This window comes from Halyomorpha halys, unplaced genomic scaffold (genome assembly GCF_000696795.3).
Source record: "Halyomorpha halys isolate HHAL.00 unplaced genomic scaffold, Hhal_1.1 Scaffold102.1, whole genome shotgun sequence".
Lineage (NCBI taxonomy): Eukaryota > Metazoa > Arthropoda > Insecta > Hemiptera > Pentatomidae > Halyomorpha > Halyomorpha halys.
Window position 1 is genome coordinate 354658 of NW_027113828.1, and position 17007 is coordinate 371664.

The window sequence follows — 17007 nt, forward strand, 5'->3', positions numbered from 1 at the left end:
AAAAAGAAATGGAAAATACTAATTTTCTCGTTATTACCCATCGTTATCATCCCTCGTTCATTAAATAATATTCTTTTTATAGAATTTTATTTTAATCATTCCACATCCATTGGCGAATCCGGAGGAGGAAGCTGGAGGCGCATTTTTTTAAAAGTTTTAAATCTATTTCTAGAGACAATTAATCACCTCCTTGCACAACCGATGGTCTAGTAACAGTACTTCCTTACAAAGTAGTGCACCTCTGACCTTTCATGGCTTGCGGCAGTACAGATTTATGAATCCCTACAGCGAAAAAAATTTAGGAATGTGGTATTCCGCGCCAAATCAACACTGTTTTGGAACTTGCCTTACGTAAAATATAGATGACTCTATTCGTATCGAGATGCCAGGTCATTTTGCTTCTAGCAGCAGAAGGGCTCCATTGCCAGGAAGCACCGACCTAGAGGTACGTCGGGTATTTTGAATTGCATACCACGCCTTTTAACAGAACTATCGAATAGGATTGCAGCCAGCGGAAACGCAGAAGATCCATTACGCATATCGAAGCAGACTCTCACTGCTGCCTCGGCTAACGGTATTCTTACTCTCGATTCTGGCCGTGTTTTCGGTACGCTAACTCTTAAAATAGCACGGGATGATTAGGATAACAGTAAACTTGGAACATATAAGCAGATTTTATTATTTATAGCTTTAATTAAACAATATCATTCATAATCAGGTTCTCTCCTACTCTCTACAGTATTAAGAATTTAAATTAACTTTGGTTAGGTCATAATAGTGTCCTGTAGTCTTTTGAGGCTTTTATTAATTTCCTAACTTTAAGATGAAATCATATCAGATACTTTTTTGGTCCGACGGTTTCTGAAGAATTACATGGTCAAAAATCAATACTTTTTTTTTATTTATTTTATTTTTTTTTTAAATGATTTCATTGCATTTATTTCGCACTCAAATTTCTCGCAAGAATCCATCATAATTAAGGCATTTGTTAAACTTTTTTTTCCAATTTTTTTATCTTCCCTACCACTAACGTGAAAAAATTGAAAAACATAAAAAATTGTTCTTTGTTTTTGGCAATTTACGCCTTCAGGAAGCATTGGAGAAACAAATGAAAAAATTGAATTTATGATAAAATCAAATTTACAAACAGAATCATTTAAGAAATGGTAGCACACCCCAAATGAAATCCCAGAGCTCGGTACAATGGAGAAGGTAAGAAAATTAACAATACTCTCAGATGTTTAATATATCACCACTATTATAAACCAGAGAAAATCAAATCAAATTTTCAAAAATTGTAGAGGGTACAGGAAGAAACAGTTATAGAGGGGCACCTGTATGTTATATCCACTTAATTTCTTTATGTCAATTTAATAAAGAGGATATAATTTCAGTGACAGGGCCGTTGGAAAAAATGTCGATGTAATAATAAATATAGAACTAGATCGTGGAGGATAGAGTGGGCTCAGGGATCCTCAGGTCGATTGTGTAAATATTGTATATATTATTTTATCATTATGTTATTTTATTTATTTATTTTTCATACAGATAGTTTGATTATGTTCATCTTGTCTATTCTTTTGTTTGTATATATTTTAAGAGTTTTTTTTAATTTTTTTTATTTATTTATTTTTTTATTTTAGTATGTATGAGATCATTCATCACTATTACCTATTACTGTGTGGCAGATTGTAATATCTATCAATAAATAAATCTATCAAAAAAAGAAAAAAAAGTATTAGATAAGTTCTAAGGAAATGCTTACATTAAACATTTTAGGATGTCTGCTTTATATGCGTTATCCTGTATGCTACAATTGTGTTTTCATCCCAAATTCATCTCGCCCAGGACGGACTCGAACCGGAGATAAGATTACTAATGTGACGCCTTAATAAACTCACCATCATGATGAAAGTGTACATCTCTAATGGATCAAACCTATTATATCGTTATTTTACTGTTTCTAAGGAAATGTCATACTTTCCAAGATAACTATAAAACAATCACCCATCACGATAAAATATCTTCTAAGAGAATTTTAGATAATAATTAACCACTTATTAATTAAAACGTTTTATATTGAATAAAAAAAATATTTATTTGCTTTAGATAGTATTAATTAATGAGACTACAGTGAGAGAACTATTTCCCTTAGAGCGACCATTCAAAGGATTCACTATAGTTTTGTCATCCCATTGGCCAATCAGAGGGATCCTACTTATTGACGTCAATCATCCTGATAAATTGATCAGTTCATATTCATCTCAGGAAGTTTTTATCAGAAAAATATATTTCCCCTTTTGAAAGGACTATTACGGTGGCATGTGAACCTTTGAATGTACAAGGTTAAATTAAATATGAGCTTGGGATGTTCAAAACTATATATTACAATTTGTTTTTTTTTTTGAAAAACCTTTTTTTTCGTAACTAATCAGTCACAACCGCACTCAACAATTTAAAAGCGTTTGCAATGAATGCATACACTAATTAAATAATTTTTTTTATGATAGTAGATTTTGCAATGCACACAACTAATTAAATATTTCATGAATGAATGAATAGCTTTATTTGTTAAAAGCCAGAAGAGTGCAGCCATTAAATTTCTTATTTATATAAAAGCATAATAATATACCTAGGAAAAATGTTAATGTTTAATAGATTAATGATGTATTATATTGATTGTTTGAAAGTAGTTTATTTTATTATTAACACAAACATCAATTGATCCACTTTTACTCTCAACTTTAATTCAAAGCATTTCCAACGTTTCTCAAGGAGACAGCCTTTAAGAAAATAAAAGAAAAATTTGTTACATTGTTTTCAATTATATGACATGGGGATTAGCCTTCAAAAGATACTTTTTAAAGAATCCATGACATCAATGGTTAAGGCTATCTCCTTGAAAATGGCCTAATGGCCGAAACGTTGGAGATGTTTTAAAATAAAGTTGAGAGGAAAAGAAGATCAATTGTTATTAATGCTTAGTTATATTTTGTATTTGTGTAATTATAATTAGTAACATGAATCATAGTTGTATCTCTTAAAGTAGTAATAATTATATAACTTTTGAAGTTGTGGCTGACTCATGCTTCAAGAAAGGACGAAATCACTGGCGTACATCGGCATTGAATATAGTTTACAAGCCCTAACTTAATCTTAACAATCATTACAATAGACAGTTTGTCATTGTTTGATGGCGAATTCTTTCTTATCTCCAGTAGAACTGTTTAGTTCGTTTGGAATACAAATGCAAGCCATGACTCAGGAGGAAGTTCGTTGATCTCTATGGCAGCCAACAGGGGCTTTGCAACATCTAAATAATAGATATATTAAAACTGGTTTTATTTTTTTTTAATTTATTTATTTAATGTAATTTACAACTGTACAAAATAATAAATACGATAAGTAAATCTGTGGAATGTCTTATTTAGACTTGAAAATCTTGGGAAGGAACCACCCGTTTGTGGTACTTCAAGCATTAATTTAAATTAGAAGGACCCGAGGCCATCTTCTTTTCAGAATCCTCGGAGGATTATAAGGGATTGTTAAGGATGAGGGATTAAGAACTAATGGGTTAGGATCGGTAAGGAGTTTGGAATGAAAAGACGCATATCTGTTTTGGGTCAAATCTGCAACGAATGGGATGTTAAGGTCTTTGTGGATGAGTTTATTTGTAACGTAATAAGGAGTATCAAGGATTTTACGGAGGATTTTGGATTGTGAGGATTGGATGCGGGAGGAATTTGATGGTTTGGTAGAGCCCCAGAGCTCAATTCCATATGTCCAAATTGGTCTGATTATCGTAGTGTATAATAATTTTGTGTAATGTATGAAATGTTTAAACGCTCTAAACTTCTCAAGAAGGTGTTGTAGCAATCGAAATCGACGAGCAGTTTCTTGTCGTTTCAGTCTTGTATGTGGGTTCCATGTATGTCTTTTGTCAAGATGGTGACCTAAGTATCGAATCTGTTCAACAGGCGTTAGTGGAGTACTTAGAAAGGATACTGTAGGACAGGAGGGCAGAGGTTTACGACGGAGAGTAAAGATGATCTGGTGGGATTTGTCAGGATTTATTTTGATTCTCCAGTTTTGACACCATTCTCCAATGGATGTTATGTGTGTCTGTAGTGTTTGTGATGAATTATTAGGGTCTTTGTTTACAGACAGTATACATGTGTCATCGGCGTATGTTGTTAGGACTGCGTTAGGGTGAGTTGGGATATCAGCTGTATAAGCCGTGTAAAGAATGGGACCTAAGATACTGCCTTGAGGAACACCGACGGACTGAGAAAAGAGAGCTGAGTGGGCTAGGTTATGATTTACTTTAAAGGTTCTATCAGTGAGGTAGGGACGGATTAAAAGGAAATATGTTGGGGTAGGAATTGACGAAGTTTATAGAGCAGACCTGGATGCCAGACTCGATCGAAAGCTTGTTCAACATCGAGGAAGACTCCCGTGCTAAAACTGGTTAAAAAGAAATTGAATTATAGGATATGTATGAAATTATAATGCCAACGAAATTTAAAACTATAAAAAAAAAATTTACACGATTTCTTAATGTACACTGCAATAGAGAGAACTACTTTGTTCATAAAAGGTATGCTGGTCAACTGTATTGGCTTGCTGAATTCACAACACACTTATCTAGTCAGGCAGTGCTTGAGTAGGGGTTAAGGGAATGGAATCTTTTGGCTTTATCGATTGCTGGGGGGCACCATCAAAAATTTATTTCATCGAGGTCATCTCACGTTAAGTATTCATCGATGACCTTTGCTAAGTCTGTAGGAAGAAAAAATATTGATTTAACAATTCTAGCAAGGAATAGAAAATAAACAGAATATAACAAGATGACTTAGGGAGCTGATAAATATTATTGAATTATCGTATAGTAAGTTAGCTCTGACTTTATAACAACATTCTTAATAATAAGTACTTTGAATGTTTTTCTCACAAAGGAACAGCAATAAAACCAAGTAAAGTGAAATATCGGTAATAATCCGAATTACTCCGACCACCCCTGTTATACGAACTGATGTTAAAAATAAAAGAGATGTTAAAAACTTTGAGAAAACTCAGCAGATAATAATATTTTTAGATTTATTTTTTATTAATATTCTTGTTTGAGAGTGGTTTAGTTGTTTTAAAAACAATTTTGATCCTTTTTCTCAACTTTATTCCTTTTAAACTTCCAACGTTTCGACCACTTAGGTCATTTTCAAGGATTCCTACAAACAGCTCCTTTTAATTACTTTTATAACAATTTCCTTCACTTACATACTGTTTTTTTTTGGTCTTACCTTTATTTTGTTTTCATTTTTTCCTTTAAATTTCTTTAAATGGCGGCTAATTGCCTTTGTCCCATCTTTAAATCATTAGTCATTAAAATAATATCACAATAACATTATAAAATTTTTTTAATAAAAAATAGATTCTACTTACAAATTCTTCTATAAAATTCCTTCCCAAATTTAAAACTTTTACTAACCACTTTTCTTTTTTAAAATAAAAAATCAGTTTAAAAAAAAAAATAATAATATTTTTGTTTTCAAATAAAATGAAATTCTTAATTTCCTCATCCATAGGCTAATCAATGTAATCAACGTGAACATTTTTACAGTTTTGATATCGGGCACTCTAATTCCTATGAAAGAGTTTGCAATATAATCTGTTGGACTTAGAAATACATAATATCTATTGTATAAGTCATTTAATTTTGTAAAACTAATTTAATTAATAGTATAAATATGTATAATAGAATTTTGGTTGGTAAACTCATTTATTTTGATCACGTTTTAAATAAATCCAAACAAAGAGTATTTTTTGTTAACCAAGCATTTATTTGTACGTATCGGATTTATGGCAAATGGAAATTGTGTAGATCTAGCAAAACGATAATTTCAAAAAGTTTGGCACCTAGTTCCACGCAGAACTCGACCGAAGAGCGGAATGGGAGTTGGAAAACTTTTCATTTCCAAGGCGAAATTTATCAATAGTTAAGGAAAAAATTATTTTTAAAATGATAAGAAACGCAGAAGGAAAAACATTTTCCTTTCCATTAATCTTATCAAGTGCCTTTTATCGCTTCAATACTTCGCAAACGTTATCTAAGAACCGATAACACTCAACATATCAAAAACAAACAATAAATAATATAAATAATAAACATTTCGAGTGCTAAAACAATAACAATTATACAAGATGCTAAATCTTAATTGTTATTTACTTTCACTATAAGATATAAGGGATTACACAGTTCTAATTTAGCACGACATCTATTTGAAATGTATGGAATATTATTTCTAATGTTACGAGGCGAAAATTAATGTAACACTAGGCTTGCTTAAACTTCAGTCAAAACCGTCATCAAATTGCTGAGGATTTGGAACAGAAAAACCGTACTGCGCATGCGTTTACCAGTTTGATGATACTTTGGACTCGTTTTGGAACAAACGATGGTTACCGCGCCAGCTTAATGTTGCCCGATGTTTTCATGGTCCTTAGTTTAACAAATTAAAATATGTTAAATAGAGAAATATTTCCTCTTTTAGCATGCTAAAACCATATAATTTGAAAATGACGTCACGCAACAGACCAGCTGAGCTTCTCACCATTTTATCTGCTGTTGTTTAGATTGGTTAGTTGTTCGTATTTCGTGCTGTAGTTTTTTTTTTGGACGTTTTTAAACTATAATAAAGTAATGGATAAAAATAACAATAAAGTAATAGAAAAAACTAGGAGAGGAAACAAGTAGCAAGTGAAGATTTTATTATATTGTAAAGGTTATAAAACTAGTAGCCCAGAAAATCCGCAAGGAGCTCCTCTACATTTAACATATTACATGGACTTTAATTTAAGCTGCTTCAATCCTATAATTTTTACATTTAACAAGTTAGCATGTTTCACCCTTAACACATCATGAATATCCCTTTTATATATATATATATATTTTTGAATTATCTTAAAATTAATTGAAAACTTAAAATAAATTAATTTAAAATAGTACTTTATTGATATGATAGATTTTTTGTCTCACTGTTAATTATCATTATTATTTATATGATATATTTTCTGCCTAGCCAATTGTCAATAAAATTATATATATATATATATATTTTGGAGCAATCTCGATTGCAGTAAGTCAGTCAAATTGATAGCATATAGGTCTTCGTGACTGAAGCCAGGATTTTGAATGACGAATGTCATTCCGATTGACAGTGTTGGTCTCTTAAAACTTTGCAAAAATCTCACTGACTGTAGTAGATGTTATACCCGCCGCTTGGATTTGAGAACACGGAACAGACCCAAATTTTTTCTTGTTGATTTAAACTTGTAATCTAATTCCATTTTAAATTGAATACACAGTCACCCTCCTATCCTCGGTTGTTAAAAAACAAACAATTATAAATAAATGAGAAAATAATAATAATAACAAAAGAAGAAAAACCTGTATGTCCAATGGATGCCATTACAACCCCTGACCTTCTCCGCTGCCATGTTGCAATCACTCAAATTTGTTGCGGTTTGAAAAGGTGAAAAGGAATTTTAATTGGCTACTCGCTTCTTTAGAATCGATTTCGTTTCAAGTTCAATTATATAATCGATATAAGGGTGAAATTGTTACTTTTTTCGATGTTTTAACCTTCTCCGATTACTGAGAATGATTGCGTCTGTGAGGTAGATATTGCATAATTAAAAATACTTTATCAAAGTTCGTCTTAAATAACATAATAGAACTGATAGGGTAGAAAAAAAAAATTAACAAGACTTAAAATAATACAATGCTTATTTATTGTTTATATCATTCATAATCAATAATCTAATAAATAAATGTGTTCGAATTATTTTGTAAGACAAACTAACCCACAGAATAGATTTTGAGTGAAACAAAGCATTTTGCAAAAAAAGTTTAATTTGTCGACTTAACTTAATTTTAACATATCGACCCCAAGCCATTCAATAAATATATTATAAAATATGTTTTACATTTAAAACACTTTGGATTTTTATTAAATATTTCATATTAAAATTTCTTACAATTTCATAGAGCTACAACAAAGTCTTATCGCTCGTTTTAGTAATCAAAGGGTTAAGAAAAAATAAATTAAATATAATATCTATCAAAAAGATAAGAGAAGAAACTTTATGAACCACTTTAGGGTCCATATTAATTAATATCGAATTATATTATAATTCCAAAAAACGTTTCAGAGATTTGTTCCCTATCTACATATATTTCACATTTTTGTAACATTTCCCCCTGTTTTATTGGGGATTTTCATCTTTATGTCACAATATTAAAATTTATTCTCAAACATATAACTCCTGCATGTATTTGTGAGGGTTTATTTTTAATTTTGCTCAGTTCAAACAGATTATACACTAAGGTCATTTTTCTAGGGGACTTTATATCTACAATATTTTACAAAAGTTTTTAAAAAATTTATATTACTCTTAAAATTATATAAATATTGATTTTTTTCTACATCGTTTCGAACTACTCTATATTAATAATGAAAAATGAATTCCACTAGAAAAGTAAAGAACAGAATAAACATTGAAGAGATTCCTGTCACAACAGTGGCAACACCCTTTTAGATAAGACTTCAAACTATCGATTATTGATCAGATATCGATTCTAAATATATTCAGGTGATTAGAACATATTCTCGAGCCAAGAACAAGGTTAAAGATGTGTTTAATTTCTAATATTAACCTATACATTCATGATCTGAGTACTTGGTGCACTTGAGTAGTGTTGGAATAGTATATTATCTGAGATCTTGTAATCATAAATGAGTAGCTAAGTGAATAAAGAAGAACCTTTTCGATATATAAAATCAAACCATATTATGTTGAGGAAAAATACGAGAGGTTTCCCCTAAACTAAAGAATGGTACCTGAGCGTGGAGTCAATAATGTTTATCGCGAGCGGCCGACAGTAGGAGTCGGTTCGGCGCCGGCAGATAAGAGAAAATCGATTTGTCTACTACCTTTTTACTGTAACGATACATTTCATATTGAAACGCGTCTATTTTCCAATATCGATTGTAAATCGATTTATGTAATTAAAAAATAACGCTATTTTATAATATACACGTTCATTTTTAGGTATTTTTTATTTTCAAAAACTGAAAAATGATGATTCATATTAAGAAATAACATGAGGAATGAAAAATATTTCAATTATTGAAAGTATCTAAAGATTTTTAAATATATTTATATCGTCGCTTAAGCTTTATGGTACCTGTTAAAACTGGAAAAAAAAAATATCTTTATATGATAAAAAATAATTACATAAATAGAAATAAACCTATCATTATAACTCAACATATTTAATATAATATAACATAATTAAAACATGTAAACATCTCAGAAGTCTTAAAAAATTAAGATTGTTAAGAGATTTCTATAAAATGATATGTTTTTTTCAACGAAATAAATATCGTATTTTTGGTTGTTTTCCGACTTGACAAAGCTTAAGCTTGTCAAATGAAGTGAAGATATAGAGCATTGCATTTGTTATATATATACAATATGCAAATTTCTTTTATAAAAGTACATTAGGTGTAATTTAAATACAATTTATTACCCTGATCACATCATAAAAAATAGATAATAATTACAAAAATATTATATAATCTGAAATAAATATAAATAGACAAATAAACTAAATACGAAATTGCCAAATTGGCTTTGGCATTTATTGAACCATAAATAATTATAAAATTATATATTGACAGATAGTCCGAGTGGAGTTAAAAAAAGATAACAAAAATAGCATAAAAAACTATTTGTTAGTAAGTTAAGTTCTTTATCCTATTCTGTCATTTTATTATTTCCTATCTTTTTTACCACCATTCGGACCATATTCCTGAAATTATTGCATACAGTCAACTAATATCCTTCCTATAAAAAATTAATATATAAATATAGAATAATTCGCGATAAAAAGAAATTTGAGTGATATAACATTGATTCAAAAAATTAATTTTAAAATAATTTGATGTGGATAAAAATCAATGATTCTACGTATATTATCTTCACAGAGGAAGAATGAAAAATAAAAAAACAATTAATGGTTAGTCATCCATCCACTCAATTAAAGCAATTTGATAAATTGAAAATGATGTCATAAAAGAATCATACAATGAAAATAACAAAGAAGCAATTTAATGCACCACATTCATGGCAAACATTTGGGTTATCATCACAAATCGAAATTATCTAATATTTATTGGCGATAAGAAACAGAATTAAAGGTCAAAAAGTAAATACAAAGAAGAGAGAACTCAAATTTCAACTCAACTTCAAACATATCGATTATTGCTAATCGATTAAATATACTATATTCTATTGACTTGTATTTTTTTTTTTTTTTTAGAATTATTATTTACAGTCTACCTCCTGGATTCATGGTAAAACGTCAGTTACAAAGATATAGTTTTTATCTGATATTTTGTACCAACTCCTTACAAATGTTATTATATGTGTTATCAGGTTACAATACTTGGTGAAATATTTCAATATCATTTCATCATACCATATTTGTAATTGTTTAATACTTATTAATTAATTAATACTGCCCTCAAGTTTTTAATGTTCCTTACTAAATTTTTTATTGTATATGTTTTAATATTTATTTCTCTTTTTTATATACATTTATTATCGTTTTTATGTATTATATATATTATTTTTTATAATATTTACTTTCTTAAAATTTTATATTTATTAATTTTACTTAAACGTATGCCTATATTTATATCCTTGAAAGATAATTTAAGTTAAGTTTTCTTTTTTTTAATTTTAATTGAATAGTAATCATGCGCGAAAATACGATAGATTTTTATGGGTATATATTCTTATTTCATTTAAACTTTTTAGTATCTATATTTTATATTTTAATTGTATTCCATGTTTGATAAAGAGGGGAAAAAAATGGAAAATGTATTGGGTTAAGGGAGAAAATATAATTAGTTATATAAATAAATAATGGAAACAAAAAAGATTAAGAATAATAAGGAATAAAGGATAAAAAAAAAAAAAATGAAAATTAAAAATATTAAAAAAAAGAGAGACAAAAATTATTTTTAAAAATCATCTATAATATATAAAAAAATTAAAGCTCATCTAACAAAGTGGAACTCCATACAGTTGGGAGGTAAGACTTTTAAAATAATTTTTATGTTTTATGGTAAGCTTTATATCTGTTTTTGATTGAAATTAAAAAAAATAATAGATAAAAGATATATTAATAAAATGCAGTAACACTGATCCAAGTTGAGTAGCTTCGATATTTTAGCAATATCCGACAGTACTCTTATCAAGTATCAACAACTTTTTAAACAACATCAATAAATTAAAACATCAAATTACATATTTTCTTTTTAGAAAAAAATATTGGCATTAATAACGCTTGATTAGATTGTATTGCAAGCTCATAATTCTTAATTCATAGTTCTTGTAACTTATGTTGTATTATTATACAGTATGGAAGACAGAAAATAGCCCGTGGTATAGTTAATCTTTAAAAAGAAAATTTAATTGTAAAGTAGAAATATATAATTTATATAAAATATAAATTGACTAAGAAATTAACATAAACTATATAAATTATAAAATAAATTAAATTATATACAACTGATTTATACATAATTTTAGTATAATATATAATAAACTGACCATAGCTATAAGAAGTTAAGAAGAAGAGACGAAAGTACTGTAGAGATACTGTAGAGAACCACTACCACGACACAACACTAACCATAGCCTGGAGAAGACTGAAGGCTCCGGTGGGGGGTGGGGGAGTCCTAGTAACTGTAGTTACGTAATGTAAACAATCCACACGGTTACTGTCACCTGTTACTGTCAATCCCTCCAGTTACTACGACAGTAACTGTTATTGCTCTCATCGAAACTGTTATTTTCACTGTACCAATGTTTGTTACTTCACCTCCTATTTAAGCTTATTTTTTTTTTATGAATTTATTACTATTTATAGCTGTATATTCACATACAAACATCCGTACAGTAAATTTGATTTGAGTTTATAATAGAGTGATACAGGCGTGTAGAGAAACTACCCATTGGTAGAACTCTCATGAGCAGGTCTCGTGGCCATTTTCTTTTCAGGTACCTCGGAGGATAGTCAGGAATGGATAAGGAATCAAGGTAAGAAACCAGTGACCGATCAGATCACTTTTATCCTGCGTCGTAAGCCCATGGCTTCCTGCCCCACAGTATCCTTAAATGATACCCCACTTATTCCTGTCCAACAGATCCGTAATCTAGAAATACATCTGGGTAAACGATAGACTTGGAATTCTCATACAAGACAGATAAGACAGAAAACTCCACGTATTCAGAGTATTAAATCACTTTCTAGACAAACGGTCTAAACTTCCAACCCATTACAAAAGACTGATCTACATGACTGTAATAAGGCCTATCTGTTTTATGGAGTTATGCTTTGGGGCTCCACTGAACCACTGAATTTCTCTCGTATCTAATCCTTCGTAAAATCCTTAATGCTCCTGACTTTTTCACATATCAAGTCATCCATCAGGACTTCAATGTTTCATATGTTTTCGAATTAGCTAGAACCAGATAGTAATCATTAGTAATCCTGCTAAGCGTCTAAAAAGAAGAAGACGTCGAGATCTTCTCCTCTAGAAATGTTATTGGAGTTATATCAATGGGTTGATTCTCCACATGTATGTATCATATCTATTTATGTTTAACTAACGTAAATTTACAGTAGTAAATATCAATAAATAAATACTAAAAGAAAATTACATATTAATTTTCGATGAGACAAATAATTAACCACATATGACTAATTATATTGTAAATTATAAATCTTTGCTTATCACTTATGATTTCGCTTGCTGATTATTAAACTGCGATAGTTATCTCTTGAGTGTTCCTGGCGTGAAACTATGAGTTATAGCTTTATCTCCGCACATAAATGTAGGAAACGCCCTAACACGAACATAACATTAAAATTTCTTTACGACAACATAGCAATGTAACGAGTTGGCCTTTTGACATTGTTTACGATAGAAATGGCGTTGCTCAGCTTCCTTATTGCCCTAGGGAAGAATCCCCTTCGACTCCCGGCAGATCGGCATCCGATGTTGAGCAACTCGTCTTCACACGTAACCTTACTGTTATAGGTCAGTATGGATCGTTTACATGGTAATGGCTCAAAAAGCAATTGTGTAACAACTATGAATTATTCAGATAACCTATTTGAAAGTTTTATTTTTATGTTGTAACGGTATAATAATAAACAACACACCAATTCACTATATAATACTTTATTTAAAATAAGAAAAAAAAAAAAGAGAGAGACTAAAATTGAACTGCAAGTAAGTGCGTTGCAAATTTCATTTTTACTGAAATATCTAAATTTCGAATTCCTCTCAAATCTTACAATCCAAAAGCTTCAATGCTCCTTACTTTGTAACAAATGAAATCGTCCATGAAAACCTCAATGTTCTATATCTAATCGACCTAACCCGAACCAGATATCTCTCCTTCCATTATAAACTCCCTAACCATCCAAACTCACTAGTTTCTAACCTTTCTTCCTCTTCCAGTCTGGACAATTCTCGGGGGTGCCTGAAAAGAAGATGGCCACGAGAGCTGCTAATGTAAAAACGTTATTAGAGTGCTACCAATGGGGTAGCTTCTTTAGATGAGTGTATAATACCATTGTAATCTAACATAACATAGTTTATGTTATATTAACATAATTTACTAGATGTATTTTTATGTAAATACAGTTGTAAATTTTAATAAATAAAAAAAATTGAAATATTTATATTATATTAAAAAAAAAATGAAGTGATAAGAAAATGAATTTTAGATGATTAACAAGCCAAAGGCAATCTTTTTTGTAATTTGAAAAAATTAAAATTGTTTCCAATGATATATTCAATAAAATTTTTTTTTTGGTGTTATAAATCGAAATCTACACGACCCTATTAGTGCTAAAAGAATCAATACAGTTAGTTTAATTGGTAATTCAAACATTATTTAAAATATATTTAAATAAAATCAATTGTTTTTAAACTTTTTTTTCGATTACTTACTATTTTTCCTTTAATTTACTCAAGAAAATTGTTTTCATAATGAATATATGAAATAAAAAAATAAAAAAAACTTGTTTTATTTATTTTTCTGAGGTTCCACGATCCATTAGATGAAACGCCTATTGGTCGATTTTTTTTTCAAAGTAAAATCATTAAAAAATTCTAATTAAATTATCCGTACTTGTTTTTGTTTTTTTCATTATTTATTTATTTTGACATTAAAAACTTCTTTTTCATAAAAATACATCTAGTAAATTTTATGTTAGATTCAATAGTATTATACAGGCTTGTTGAGAAACTAGCCATTGGTAGTAATCTTATAATATTCTTGTCAAGCGCCTCGGAGGATTGTCAGGAATGGAAGAGGATGCAAGGTTATAAACTAGTGGGTTTGGGTGGTTAAGGAGTTTATAATGGAAGGATTGATATCTGGTTCGGGCTAGATCGGTCTTTATGGATGATTTTATTTGTAACAAAGTAAGGAGCATAGGGAATTTTGGATTGCAAGGATTGGATATGAGAGGAATTCGAAGGTTTAGTGAAGCCCCAAAGGTCGACTATGTATGCCCAGATAGGCCTTATTATATTCATGTAGAGCTGTCTTTTGTAATGAGTTGGAAGTTTAGTAAGTGCTGTAATAGTCGAAATCGACCTGCAGTCCTGTCTTTTCAATCTCGTGCGAGGATTCCAAGTTAATTGTTACCTAATGTTCGGTCCGTGTAATTCCGAAACGTTGGTAAACAAATTATAATACTAAATTAACATTATTATTAAATAATGTAATATAAGAAAATTCATTATAATACTGGCCCAACTATTTTCTTGTTGGTATCAATTTTTTAGTCTATTTAATTTAATAAAGATTAATTATTTTTATTAAACAAAAAATATTAAAGAAGGAAGATTTATAAAGAGGATAAAGTTCATGACAGCCATGACCCGGGTGAACCGCCTTACCCAATGGCGTCACCGCTGGCCTTAACCCAACCTGCTGGAGGCAGGGCGTTGTGTCATTACAAACACAGCATTATAAACAGTTACATTGTAATTCAACAAAGAATAAATAAAATGTGTTCAAAGCAATGATATTTATTTCTTGGGACCAATTCGGAAATTGTCTGTAAGTGGGTTGAAAAAAAAACTAAGCCTAGAGAGAGAAATACTCTATTTATCTATGTTGCCTAAATACATCAGGTTGCTATCTCACACAGCATATTTATCAATCCGTAATCGGACATAAATAAATTATACATACATGGTATAATAAAAAAAAATAGATACAATAATAAGATATAATGAACAATTTTTTTCCCCTACAGTTTCCTTTTACAATAAATTTCGGTCTGTACAAGAAATACAAATGTTTCAATTCATTCCTATTTTTCTTTCTCGTTTCTGCTCCTCCAATTTCACCCTTTCACAAGTTTTTAATTCACCCGATCAACAAATTCCCTCTCCGGAATTCACCCTCCTAGATCTTCAGTGACCCGCTAAACAAATTCAATATTAGACGGTAATGTGAGATCAGACCATCATTCATAGTCACAGCAGTAGATCAGTTTACCAAAAACAAACAAATAGATACATTTTACGAGAATTAGACTAACACATAGATTAAAAAAAATATAATAAAAAAAACCGGTTACAGGAAACACTCGAATGGATAAATAAGTTTTAAAAAACAAAAAAAAATAGTACTAATAAAATAAAATAATTTAATGAATAAATAAGTTAAAACACACAAATAGAGAGGTCAACATATTAAAATAAATAAATAAAACAAAGAATAATTTAACTTCAAAATGTTTTTTGAAATTATTCCAGCTGTTTTATTTTGAATTCACACCGAATTCAAAAGGTGTCTGTTAAGAAATAAATGTGGCTAACCTTTGAGATGAAATTATTGTTGGTACATTTCAAAAATGCTATTTCTCCATAATCCAGGATGACAATACTGTCCCTTACTGTATATTTAATGTATAGCTAGGTGAATGTAAAATCTGAATATTGTCATAAAAACAATAGAAAAACAATAATTATCAATTATTAACAAAATTAAAGGATTTGTTTTTAGAGAATTCTGCATTGAAGCCCTGTTAGACAATTTCAAGGAGCATAACATTTGGTTGATATTAAAAATCACTTCATTTTAGATTGATATCCTAGTTTTCTCAAAATTACTTTATTGTACACTTACCAGTTTTGATTGTACAAGAACCAGAGCATCTTATAGTAAGCTATATTACAATATAATAAAAAGTAATACAAAAATTATCTTTAACGAAATTTAAATCTATATAATTGATTTAAATCTATATTATTAATCTTTATAATTAAATTTATATGAATCTTTCGACTGTTTCATTAATCATTTGTAAAAAACAAAACTGACCTCAGTGGTTGAACGGACCAAAATTATTGTAAATAAATAAATAATTTATTTTAGTTTCTTTTCTGAGTTATAACGTATTTTCTAAAAAATGGTTATGTCATATTATAATATATATGTTTTTAGTTAAAATTGCTCACCAACTTCGACAGACCGAATCTTTTCCATTTTATAAATGTGTTTTTTTCCAATTGTTGAAATGAATTCATTTTTTGTAGAAGGATAGTTCGGGTTTCGGTCAATAAAGGCATTAAAATAGTAGATGAAAACTATTTATTCCCACTTTGGAGGTTAATAATAAATAGTTTTTTGTTAATAATTTGATTCCTTTATTGACCGTCACCCGGACTATCTTCCTACAATCTACTTCATACGGCCAACTATCTCCTTCTAATACATTGGTTAACAATAAATAGTTCTCTTTTACTATTTTGATTCCTTTATTGACCGTCACCCGGACTATCTTCCTACAATCTACTTCATACGGCCAACTATCTCCTTCTAATACATTGGTTAACAATAAAT

General features: G+C 29.5%; 1 protein-coding gene across 9 annotated transcripts in view; it reads right to left on the minus strand.

The window, feature by feature from the left end:
• The window catches only part of tmod (tropomodulin), a 271736-nt gene that overhangs the window by 47282 nt on the left and 207447 nt on the right, over positions 1-17007 (minus strand). Inside the window, exon 1 of one of the 9 annotated variants that reach the window (XM_014415526.3) lies at positions 11680-11813. The exons of the other annotated variants lie outside the window; for them this stretch is intronic. Within the exon in view, the coding sequence (XP_014271012.1) occupies positions 11680-11682 (3 nt within the window). The 5' untranslated portion in view covers positions 11683-11813. Of the gene's footprint in view, positions 1-11679; positions 11814-17007 lie in introns of those variants that run through there. 9 annotated transcript variants of the gene reach the window in all.